Consider the following 12,117-nt stretch of genomic DNA (forward strand, 5'->3'; position numbering starts at 1 on the left):
TGTTGAATACAGATGATAAACTCTCTGATGAGGAGCAAGCGATGTTGTTGTTGGCCTCACTACCAAGGTCCTTCAAAACTTTGGTTCAAACATTGCTTGTGGGAAGATCAACTTTAAATTTGTATGAGGTGATTGCTGCTTTTAGAGAAAATGAGAGAATAATGAGAACTGAAAATGTTGATAATAAACACAATGCAATAGTTGTGGTGGAGTCTGAGCAAGGGAGGAATCATTCAAGAAGACATGATGGGCCAAGAGGAAGATCAAAATTACAATAACGCTTGCAATGAGATATGAGTAACATACAATGTTACTATTGCGGTGAGAATGGTCATGTGCAAGTGGGGTGCAAATAAATGAAAGGGAACTTGAGGAAATTAAGAGATATGAACAAAGATGGCACCAACTCCCAAGTTAATGTAGTAAAAAGTGTTGAAGATGAAGATGGCGTGTTTATGGCAACAAATGATGAGGTTGCTAAAACAAAATAGGTGATTGATTCTACTACCTCAAAGCACAATTGCTGAGATCGAGAAATGTTTGATACTTTGAAAATTGATGGAGAATTCGACCATTTCAAGTTAGGAAATGGTGAAACAATGAAGGTTGAAGGCATATGAATCGTGAGGATGAAGCTCCATGATGATGTTATTCGAACTTTCTCAAATGTGAGGTTTGTACTTTCTGTTGTTGTCAATATGATTTCTATAGGGGAGATGACATCACAAGGGAATAAGTATGTTGGTTCAAAGTGGGGATGCAAGGTGTACAAGGGGAGATACTTGGTGTTGCAGAAAAATAAAAGTAACCTTTGCTATTTGGATGAACAAGCCTTGAAGAGGAACCATGATAGCAAAGTGAAGAAGAAAATGAAATTTTCTAATATTGTTGAAGTATTGGGAGAGACTTCTGTTGGAGGGGGAGTTTGTTTGCTTTCAAATTGATTGAAAAATATTTCTCTTTTGGCTTGAGGGGGAGAATAGTAGAGTTTCAAGCCAAAAGATAAGATGCATGCATATTGAGAATTGGATTTTTATCATTAAGGTTTAAGTGGCTTAAATACAAAGTGAAAGATTACATTTTACTATATGAACCTTAATTGAATGGATGCATTGGAAGTTATTTTTGTTTCAACTTCCTAGAAAGCTTATTTATTATAGTTGGTGGTAATCTTTATTATAAATAGAGAAGAGAATTAGTGGAAAAATACAACACATGTAGAGAGAGTGTATGAGAATAGAGATTGTGAAATAAAGTCATTTTGTTGAGAGAAAAGTGTCTTTGTGTGAGAGTGTTATCATTTCTTGTAACCATTGAGTGAAATACTCGGGTATGTAGAGCGATATACTATTTGGGGTGGATTACAATCTTGTAATCATTTTTGTGATAGTGAAATACTTTTTTAGATGATTCCGTGGACATAGACAAGAGGTATCAAACCACGTATGTAATATTTGTTGTGTTCTCACGATCCTTGGTGGATGTGAGTAATTTTTTTTGTGGGAATATTAATTACCCAACAATATCAAACAAAATAACATAAAAGCAACAAAACATATGAAGAAAAAACTAATCAATTAGAGGCAATTGATGAAAACTAAAAACTTTAAAAGCAATGGGGTCAAATCATAAAAATATGGGTGAAATAAATAACAATACTAAGCATATCTTTATGTTTTTAACAAAGCTCAGGAACGATGCCTTGCAAGGTTAGGATTGCTTTTCTACTTATCGAAAGCATGGTGGCCAGTGGCGGCACGTCAAACCGAGACGCGATGAACCGACTGATGCACAATCTAAGGTTTTGTACTCGGTGTTTGATTTATCGTCATCGGTGACATATCAAGATGATGAAGGAAGAAGATTAAATCGTACCAATAATTGAGATAAATGATAATGAAATCCATTGATACGTAGTGTGATAAGAGAGAGGAGAGAGAAATCACTTTTTTAATTAAGCTTTAAATTATTATAATATCCTTAAATAAATTAATTAAAATTAAAATAAAGGTTTTTTTTTCCAATTTGTTTGTGTTGATTGGTAACGCACTCAACTGAAAATAGGATGTTTGTTAATAAATCCCTTTATGAATATATTTATAACAAATGGGTGTAAAAATTAAAAATTAAGTTAAATGTCTTATCAAATATATAATTTATTACAATAAATACATTTATTTGTAGTATTATAATTTTATCAGGTATCATTGAGACATTAAGTTCTGAATTAGAAAATTATTTTTGAGATAGGATATTAAATTTTTAATTATTTTTATATAGATCAACTCATGTAATTTAATTAGTGACTTAATAGTTAATTTGATCTTAGTAATTTAGTAGAGTTGATTACGGGTTGAATTTTTATAACTGAGTTAAACTCTTGTCCTTATGAATTAAATGTCTTGCTTTTATATATATAAAGGCCGGTTAAGTAACTTCGGCATTTAACAAGCATTTGAAAAATTGTCATACCTTTTTCATAGACATAATCTTAAAGTCCAACAAATCTTTTAGGAAAAAACTAAGTTCAAGAATATCCTTTGAAAAGATCGTCAGATAACGATTATGAAATGCACAAACCATTTAGTTTAAACATTAAACCACAAAGATTAGAGTATATGTATTTGTTTGCTTTCAGAACCATTGGCAGTTAAGCCATAAAAGTCCGCTAATAGTTTCAAGAAAACTAAAAATCCACACCAAACATAATGATACCAATATAAGTTTTTATCATCCAAAAATTTAACCGATCCATAGCATAATCTCTCCTGCCGCTTGCTTGTAAATTTCCTCTACTGAATTTGCATCTAGGAACTGATGTGAAACTCGTTTTCCCTGTAAGATCAACAATTAATTAGTTGAGTTAATAGTAAATCATATTTACATTCGTAGTGCTCGTGTATGTACTAAATAATCTCTTTTATTTTTTATTTTTGTCCTTTCATTGTCTCCTAAGAGATTCAAATCGACTTTAGGAAGGAAGAACAATAACTTGCATGTATATACCAAACATAATATTGTATGACTCCATCCCGACCACTATCCGGAAAGTATTGTTGTTGTACAGACTTGTAAGTTTTTTTTGGTTACACAAACTTATAAATTTAACAAAAACTTTTGAATGACGATATTTAAGATTTGAGGAGAGAGAGAGAGAGAGAAAAAAATTAAGAGAGTTAGATTTGAGGAGATGGAGATTGCTGAATACTTTTATATATAGGTGGCAAAGTATAGTTGAAGATGCCAAAAGAAAATTAGAAAGCAGAAATGATGAGGATGGTACCCCAATATATAATCATAAGACAATACGGTTACTTTTCATCACAACAAATATATTTGACATATAGTATAATATCGCGCACAAGAATATTCCATTATAGGGTCCCACAACAAATGGTGACCCCGTTTGTTTTAGGAAGAGTTTGATTTGATTTATTTCATTTTTTGGAAATATATAACTAAAATTTTCAAATAAAAATAAATTCAATTTTTTAATAAAAATGCAATTTTAGTAAATTCCATGATATCTCTTATAGAGATATATAATAAACATTTGGTGTCACTCTTAAGTCTTAACAATCAAAACTTTGATTTGAAAACAGTTTATTTGTTACTTTGAATTAAAAACAGTCTAGAAAGTAGTAACTTTGAATTAAAAATAAAGTCGACAAAACATGCATAATAAGAAAAAATATATGGTGGGGGATTGAGTTTCAAACTTACATGGGCTTGAATCATGCAAGCATTTCCATAACCAATGCACGAAATGTTGGCAGTTATGACCTCAATCTTGTACTTCTCCAGCACAAAACCAATGGTAGTCATGAGGCCTGGCTTATGGGCTGTGCAAATGGAGAATTGGGCTTCATCTCCAAAAATGTTCAAGACCAAATTTGCAGAAGCCCAAGTCTTGTCAAAAGCTACAGGGAATGAAAGTGCATTTGAAGTAGTTCCAATTATTGCATTGGAAATGTTGTTATTAGAAGATCCCTGACCAGTCACAAACATGGATGGTTCACACCCAAAAGTGGAGACACATTGGACCCTTTCTTGTTTCTGTTTCTCTAGCTTTTCCAGGGTTTTCTCAAGATTTTTAATGTATGCCACTGCTTCATCCACAACGGTTGATTTATCAGCCTACGAAAGATGGAACATCAAAGTATATGTTAGAAAAGAAATTATTGTGCCACCTAAGATTAACTTTGGTGGTTGTCGTGAGGTGGGCATTTGGGTAGAGATAATTCTAGTAACGGTAATCACCAAATTTATATAATAATAATATTTCTTCAAAAAACAAATAATAATAAATTTGTAATTAAATCGATTTGGTATAATTTTTTTTCCAAACAAAGTTGTAATTAAACAAATTTGAAATCAATGTAACTAAAAATGTTGCAATTAGCAAAATGTGTATGGGTTGATCTTGTGTTTTTTTTTTTGGGTAAAGAGAAGCCAAAGGCCCAAACAAGAGAAACTACAACTTAGATTGAATCTTGTTTAATATGTAACCAATAATCATATTGTGTGTAAATTAGATGTGGCCAAATGTCAACTATTAGATGAAAACCGAACTACATACATTCATCCAACTACACTGTTTTTTTACCGTATTGAAACCTTGTAGTCCTATCTATCATACATATATTATATCATCAACCTCATTAAAATATTTTTTTTTATTTCATTTGGTCAAATTTTTTGTATAAGATAATTTATTAATATTTGTACAATTTTTTTTAATTGAGATACATAAGCTCAAATGTATAAATGTGAGTTGTAAACTCTTTTGATATCTATCTTTCATTGTCATAAATAAAAATGTATAGAGTTGATTAAGTATATAAAAATATATTATTTAGGAAATTTTTTCAAGTGATTTGACGTGGTGATAATTTGATTGTCCTCGGACTCAAGATCCTTTTAAACTCTTTAAAAAAAGTTTCTGGTTAAGCCACTAAAAATGTCAATAAGAAAGAGATTTACATAGACAATTGAAATATATATATATATATATATAAGGATTGAACATTTTCTTGGACCTTTAAGAGTCTAGATAAGAAATCATAAAGCTCATATAATATAAAAGAGAGAAAAAATTCTGTAATTTTGCGAAAGATCTCTAATAATATTTTCAAATTGCCAAATAAGGTTAAAGCTCATTCCCCTAAAAAATCGTTTACCATTTTTAAGGTACATGGAAAGATGGAGAAGTTTAATTTGTTCCTTTATTTTCTAGTTGTCCATGTTGGAAAAGGATAGAAAAAAGCTAAGAACTGACATATACAAGATAGATAAACTTCATGGGAAAAGGACATCCTTTTTAGAAAAGGATCAAAGTTAAGTCGGAGAAAGAAGACATATAATATAAAGTCATGTAATGCGAGGATAACATAAGGGAAATATTCACAAATAATAAAATTATTTGGTTATCCTTGAACTTATTAAACCACACGAAGAATGAAAATGAACTTGATTGAATATTTACCTTGGAAGGAAGATGTGGAAGCAAAGCATGAAGACTGGCAAACATGTTCCTCATTTTCTTCCTCCTTTCTCTCTCGGTCCATATATGCATTTCATGATCAGATTCACGACATTTTTCACCTTTCCCTTCACCACTAGTAATATTGCCTTGGTCTCGATTTCGTTTCTTATTCATGAGAGCTTCATCTTTTTCTTCTACCTGATCAAGTGATTTCATGTTTTCTTTACTTTCACCCGAATTATCAGAATTGGAGGGATCCCATGAATGATTTTCCCACAAGAAGTTCATATCATGCAAACTTTGATCTTCCACGGTCAACAAGGTCATGGTAGAGTGAGGGAGAGTGAGAGAGACAGATAAATTAAGAGAGTTAGATTTGAGGAGAGGGAAATTGCAGAAGGATTTTATATATAGGTGGCCAAGTACAGTTAAAGATGCAAAAAGAAAATTAAAAAGTAGAAATGATGAAGATGGTTAACACCCCCAAAATATAATCATAAGACAATGCGGTTACTTTTCATCACAACAAATATATTTAGCATATAACATCATACCGCGTACAAGAATATTCCACTATAGGATCCCACCATATACGATGGCCCCACTTGTTTTAGCTAGGAAGAATTTGGTTTAATTTATTTCATTTTTAGGAAATATATAGCTAAAATTTTCAAATAAAAATTAATACAATTTTCTTATTAAAAAATATCATTTTAATAAATTCTATGATATCTGAGATATAGAAAAGAACTTTTGGTGTCACTCTTAAGATGGATGTCAATGACAGTTTTTTTTTTTTTCTTTTAGGTGTAGGGAATTTGTAAATTATAATTCTTTTTTCTTTTTTTTCTTTCATCTGCATCCTTCTCCCGTTTACTTATATAGTAATTTTTTAAATGATTAACTTATGATAGTAAAGAATATTTTACTCAAAAATATTATCTCAAAATAATAAATTTTATTATATTTTGTTTATCTTTTTTTTCTTCTTCTTCATATCAAGCCTTTAACCTCTTTAAAATGTGATTTTTTTATTGAGTGTAAATGAATATGATAAAAATTAAAAAAGTATAAAAAAATTATTTATAATCATATTAAAAATACAAAAGTTATTTAATACTTTTTTAAGTAATTAGAAATATTTAATAAATTGTATTTATTCCTTTCACATTAAATATCTATAAACACATAATAAAAATTCCTTAAAATATAGTACAAAATGGTTTTCATTATGAAATCAAAAGACAATTTTATTATTAAAAATATAGCATTAGTTGTGAACAATGTATTTCCACCATGGTTTTTAATAAAAACAAAAATATTTATTGATTTTGAGAAATAGTTAACAAAAATTCTTTATAAAAAGTGTTTTTTTTAATGTGTTCAATTCCTAATGGCATTTGATGCGAAGTTATTAAATATGCACCCTATTAAATGCTTACTTTTTAAAAAGTAAATTAATGACTTTTTGCATGTTTGATACGATAAATATCTGTATCGATTAAACCTTCTATTTTTAACTTCTAATTAATCAGATGTCTATATACACATACAATAGTTAACTGAACTCTATAAAAAATTTTAAAGAAAAACAATAATATACTCTTAATGCATTCTTTTCAATACAATATTAATTCAAAATTAAATGAATTACATGTTATTAATTGAAATTGAATTCAAATACTAAAGAGTTTACAAGACAATTCACGTACTAATCTAGACCTATTGAAAATTATATATTTTAATTTAACCCTTCATTATAAGATAATAGTTTTTTTTTACTTGCTATAAGATTTAATTGTTAATATTTGTTCTATTATTTTTACATAAAAAACCACTAAATACATCATTCATTATGAGATTTAATGGTTAATATTGGGCTTTAGACCTCTCCAAATAAATACACATATTGTTTTTTTACCATATAAACAGATACTGTTAAAACTTGCATTTTGACAGTTAAATATTAATCCCTTTTAAAAATAAGATATTACATCGATCCTTTGATCCTTAGTTGTTTCAATTGATTTTTTTATGTTTCTTATCTGCGTTATTTTGCATAATCTAAACTGATAAATTTTATTTTAAAAAATATATTTTGCATTGTCCTTCTAAGCGCGATGAAATAATATTATCTTCTGTAACCATTTTTGTTCTTATCTGCAGGTCCTAATGATGGGTGAATTTTTGTTCTTATATAGTATATAGTAAATACGCATTAGGCAATGAGTGCACTCTTAACTGTCTTCTTAATGAGAGGAAAGGATGCTAACGTTATGAGTATACGTAATGATGATTTTAGATGCATTTTGTTATCATTCTCCAAGTAACTTATACATTCAGCTTAATTTAATTATTTAAGTAACAGCTAACTGGCAGTATATATGTGTGTATATATATATATATATATTATAGAAGCTAACTAGCAGTATTGGTGAGCATATCATAGGAATTCAAAATTAAACTTCCTGTGTGGTTCGTAAAATGAATAAAAGAAATTTGAAATATCATTAATTCATTTTCGTTAATAAGTTTTTTTCAATTTAAGGTAGTCACTATTTTAATCTACTCAAGTCGTAAAATTGTTTTTCTTATTTATGAAATTCTCTTAATAATATATAATAAATTATTGCCTTCAAAAAAATTAATTAAATTATTATGTAGTGATGTGGTTAAGACCAACGCATGATGAATCATACTTAAAAAAGTAAAATAAAAATGCTACTTAGTACTTACTATATATAATTGTATAAACCTTTATATTTTCACGTACTCTAGGAGTGATGTAAATATAGAAAGCTCTATTACAATCCAATAATAGTAATTAATGGTATTTGTCTATTTGAGCTTGTTTAGTGAGGGTACAACTATATGACAATCTTTTCACTTTAAGTTTTTATGAAATTAGAAACGTTAACACTTTACATTAAAGTATTCCACTGCAGACCTTGGCACTCTATAGAAAGTAGTAACTAAAGTATTCACTGTTCAAAATACAGCATGCAAAGTGATTATTGCATGCAACTCTAGTGGTTTGCTCTCACTTCAGTCCACAGATTTGAAACTTATCGCTCCAAATTAAACCAAGAAAACCGCAACACGCAAAGTGACCATTATGAAACGGCCTTGTCTCTCTTGTGTAGTTGTGCTTGCATTGTTTGCTTCCGTTTGATGAAAGAAAAACAAAAAATAAGAGTTTCACTAACTTTTGTTAACATATGTTAATTAATCATCCTTAAAGAATGTTGAACAGATCGATAATTAGTTAAAGACATCATTAATCAGTTTAGAAAGTGAACATTGGATTACTCACTAATTATATATGATATGGTTTTAAAATGTTTTCTAACGTATCTCTATATGTATAAAATACTTATATTTATTGTATGGTATCGTAGAGGTATATTCGTTTTCACTTTTGAGGAAATCATGGTTGTGTCATGATTCCTATATATACGGTAGCACCGATTACACAAACCACAATACAAACGTTATAATATTAAATAAGACAAAAAATTATCATGTTTGGAATACACAAATTAAACTACAGTTTCATTGATAGTGTGTTCTTGAAAGGTGATAAACCCAAATTCTAACGTTATAGAAGAAGCTTGAAAGCTGAAAAATAAAAAATGGGTGAAACATTGGTCGGCTCAGAAACAAGATATTGAAGACCAATGATATTAGGTGTAGTGTTCAAATATAATTGAGAACCGAATTAAGGTGTCTCCAATTATAACAATTTAAGATATATTTAGATATCTTGTAATTAAAATATTTTAAGTGGACCCCACAATATTACATTATATTTAAGTAATTCATGTATAAAGGAGTAACAAGATTTCCTTGGTAGTTAAAGGGAAAAGAAAAAAAAAGGAAAAAGAAGGGAGAAAAAAATATAGGTTTCAATCTCCTAGGGAACTATCAATTAATATTTATCGATAAAAAATAATTCATTTATAAAAAAAATTTAATAGTGAAAATGCTAAATAATTCATACTTAGATGATTTTTTGTTTACACTTAATTTTGTTTCAAATACAATAAACTGACTTTTTTATTTGTTTGTTTCTTTAAAAAAAAATCCTCCATATCATATATAGACTTGCTCTACCCTAAAAAATATATATATACTTACTCTAGTGAGAAAAATGAAATTAAAATATAACACCCATAAAAATACATGTTTTAAGGATGCTCTGATCATACTTTATTTGTGGCAAAAAATTAACCCCATAATGTGGTTTGACTCGAGGTAATAAAATAATCATTAAAAGTTGTTGCTAAATGTAATTAACTAGGTCCAACTATATACAAATTATAATTTTATTATTATTATTTTAAAAAAATATCTAAGACTGGAGATCATCTTTATAGAAAAAAAATTGGGGGATCATGTGGCATGCAAGTTTGATTAATTAGGATCATTTTTCATCTCCATGCGATAATTTTTTTCTAAGATCTAGTAAATGAATATCATCATTTTTCATAAAAAAATGAATACCATCAATGAAAAGCAATGTATATTAAAATAATAATACAATGATTAATAAATTTGTATTTTAATATTAAAGTTTGGTTAATAGTTAATATACTATATAAGACTACAGTGTCCTCGTACAAAATACTATTCCTTAAAAAAGGTGATGAATTCTATATATAAAAAAAAAAATATGATGAAACTATTTCTGTTAACAAAATTTTGATTCAAAATTTTCAAATTGATCCTCATCTATTAATTCTAACTGCATTTTAAAAAAAAAGATCAAATAATTTTAAAAAATACCTTTTGTCCATTTACAATATTGTTTTGTTAAGAAATTTTCATAAAGATTACTAAATATAAACCCTAACACTTTATCACCACTCAAGAAGACCCTTTATAATTAGACCATTGATAATTATACCTCCCAATTTTGTTAATATACCTCTTTTTTTAAATTTATTTTTCCCAAAAATATCCTCAATTCAAAATTAAGTTAATCTATTTTTTATAAATATACCTCTCTTTTCACTTGATAGTTCAAACATTCATCATCATGGCTCAGCCTTAGCACCACACCTCACATCACCACTGATCAATGGCAAATCCTCTATAATCTCTCCTGGATTCCTCTACATCCTCCTCACCTTCCTTCAGGTTGATTTCCATTTTGAAGGCTTCGAACCCAAAGACCACAATAACCTTGAAATAAGTCTTTTAAAACTATGAAGTAGAGACCGGAAAGGAAGATATAAACAAGGAGGAGCTTAATTTTAAATGAAATTGAAAAAAAGATTAATTAAATTTTTAATTCCCCAACTTTTTCAAATTATAATTTTTAGTCCCTCAAAATTTATTTGATAACTTTTAGTCTTTCATTAATTTTCTATTAACATTTTTAGTTCCTCATTTTTTTTCCTATGTTTATGTTTATTGTCTAGTATTGGTTTGAAGATTATTTATGTTTATTGTCTATTTATTTATCTGTTGTCGGTGTAATGATAATTTTGTATGATATATACTAGTCTCTTGCATGGAGATTAACAAATAAAACAAAATTTTCTGTAAAAAAAATAGATAAAGCAAAATTGATTTTTCTATTTATTAATAGAATATTATTAATTACATTAATTGTTAAATCTATCTTATAGATTTAAAAATGTTGTTCAATTAAGAATAATATTACAACTAATTTTTTCAAGTTATTTTAATATGTGCATATGTATGCGTGTATTTTGTAGCCATAAAAAATTAATGAAAGACTAACCGTTATAAAATAAATTTTGAGGAACTAAAATTAGAATCTGAAAAAGTTAATTAACCTTTTTTTTTCAATTCCATTCAAAGTTAAGTTCCTCCTTGTTTATGTCTCCCTTTCTAGTTTCTACTTCATAGTTTTAAACTTATTTTGAGGTCATTGTCCTTTTTGGTTCAAAGCCTTTAGAATGGGAATCAATGTAAACGAAGGTGAGGAAGATATTGAGGAAGACATCCAAGAGAGATTAGAGAGCTGGATTTGTCATTAATGAGATTGATGTGTGGTATGGTGTTAAGGCAGAACCACGATGATAAATGTTTGTATTAAAAATGAGGAAAAAATATTTGAAAAACTAAAAATGTTAATGAAAAATTAACAGAAGATTAAAATAATTTTAAAGGACTAAAAATTGAAATTTAAAAAGGCTTACGGACTAAAAACTTAATTAAAAAAACATAAAAATGAAAGTATGTGACAAAATAGGGAGATATAAATATCCATACCCTAGGCTTACATTCTTCAAAGATTTATTTAAACTTGGGGCTAACAATCTCAATTTATACTTACGTGCAATTGCTGATTAAGAATATCAACAACACTAAGAAGTGTTGAGTGTTGACTAATGAAATTAAGCAACGACTCTAAGTAGCATTAACAAGACAATCTTTAAAAATGAAAAAAAAAAAGGCTTATAATTGAGAAAAGTTCTGAAAATATTAAGAATACATGAATCAATTTTAATTTATAAAAAAAATATTTTAAAAAAATGTAAAGGTATTTACTGAAAAATTTATCCAAACTATGCATAAATGAATGAAACAGAATAAGACTATCGGTTAATCAATATAATCCTCTCATGAGCCACCAACCTTAGATTTATAATGAAATTTAA

At 28.1% G+C, this 12,117-nt stretch overlaps 1 protein-coding gene across 1 annotated transcript; it reads right to left on the reverse strand.

Moving 5' to 3' along the window:
- Positions 1-2,653: 2,653 nt before the first annotated feature.
- On the reverse strand, positions 2,654-6,469 carry ZOU-1 (bHLH transcription factor ZOU-1). The gene is made up of 3 exons (XM_006574827.4): positions 5,486-6,469; positions 3,724-4,137; positions 2,654-2,835 (listed from the first exon to the last, which is right to left on the reverse strand). The coding sequence occupies exons 1-3, from the start codon at positions 5,810-5,812 to the stop codon at positions 2,743-2,745; spliced, it is 834 nt and encodes a 277-aa protein (XP_006574890.1). The 5' UTR covers positions 5,813-6,469; the 3' UTR covers positions 2,654-2,742.
- Positions 6,470-12,117: the final 5,648 nt, after the last annotated feature.

Source organism: Glycine max, chromosome 2 (assembly GCF_000004515.6).
Source record: "Glycine max cultivar Williams 82 chromosome 2, Glycine_max_v4.0, whole genome shotgun sequence".
Classification (NCBI taxonomy): Eukaryota; Viridiplantae; Streptophyta; class Magnoliopsida; order Fabales; family Fabaceae; genus Glycine; species Glycine max.

Coding starts and splice junctions, on each gene's coding strand:
- ZOU-1 (XM_006574827.4), bottom strand. CDS start 5,812: ATGACCTTGTTGACCGTGGAAGATCAAAGTTTGCATGATATGAACTTC. Junction 4,138..5,485: donor TTCCACATCTTCCTTCCAAG/GTAAATATTCAA, acceptor CATCTTTCGTAG/GCTGATAAATCAACCGTTGT. Junction 2,836..3,723: donor CTTGCATGATTCAAGCCCAT/GTAAGTTTGAAA, acceptor TTGATCTTACAG/GGAAAACGAGTTTCACATCA.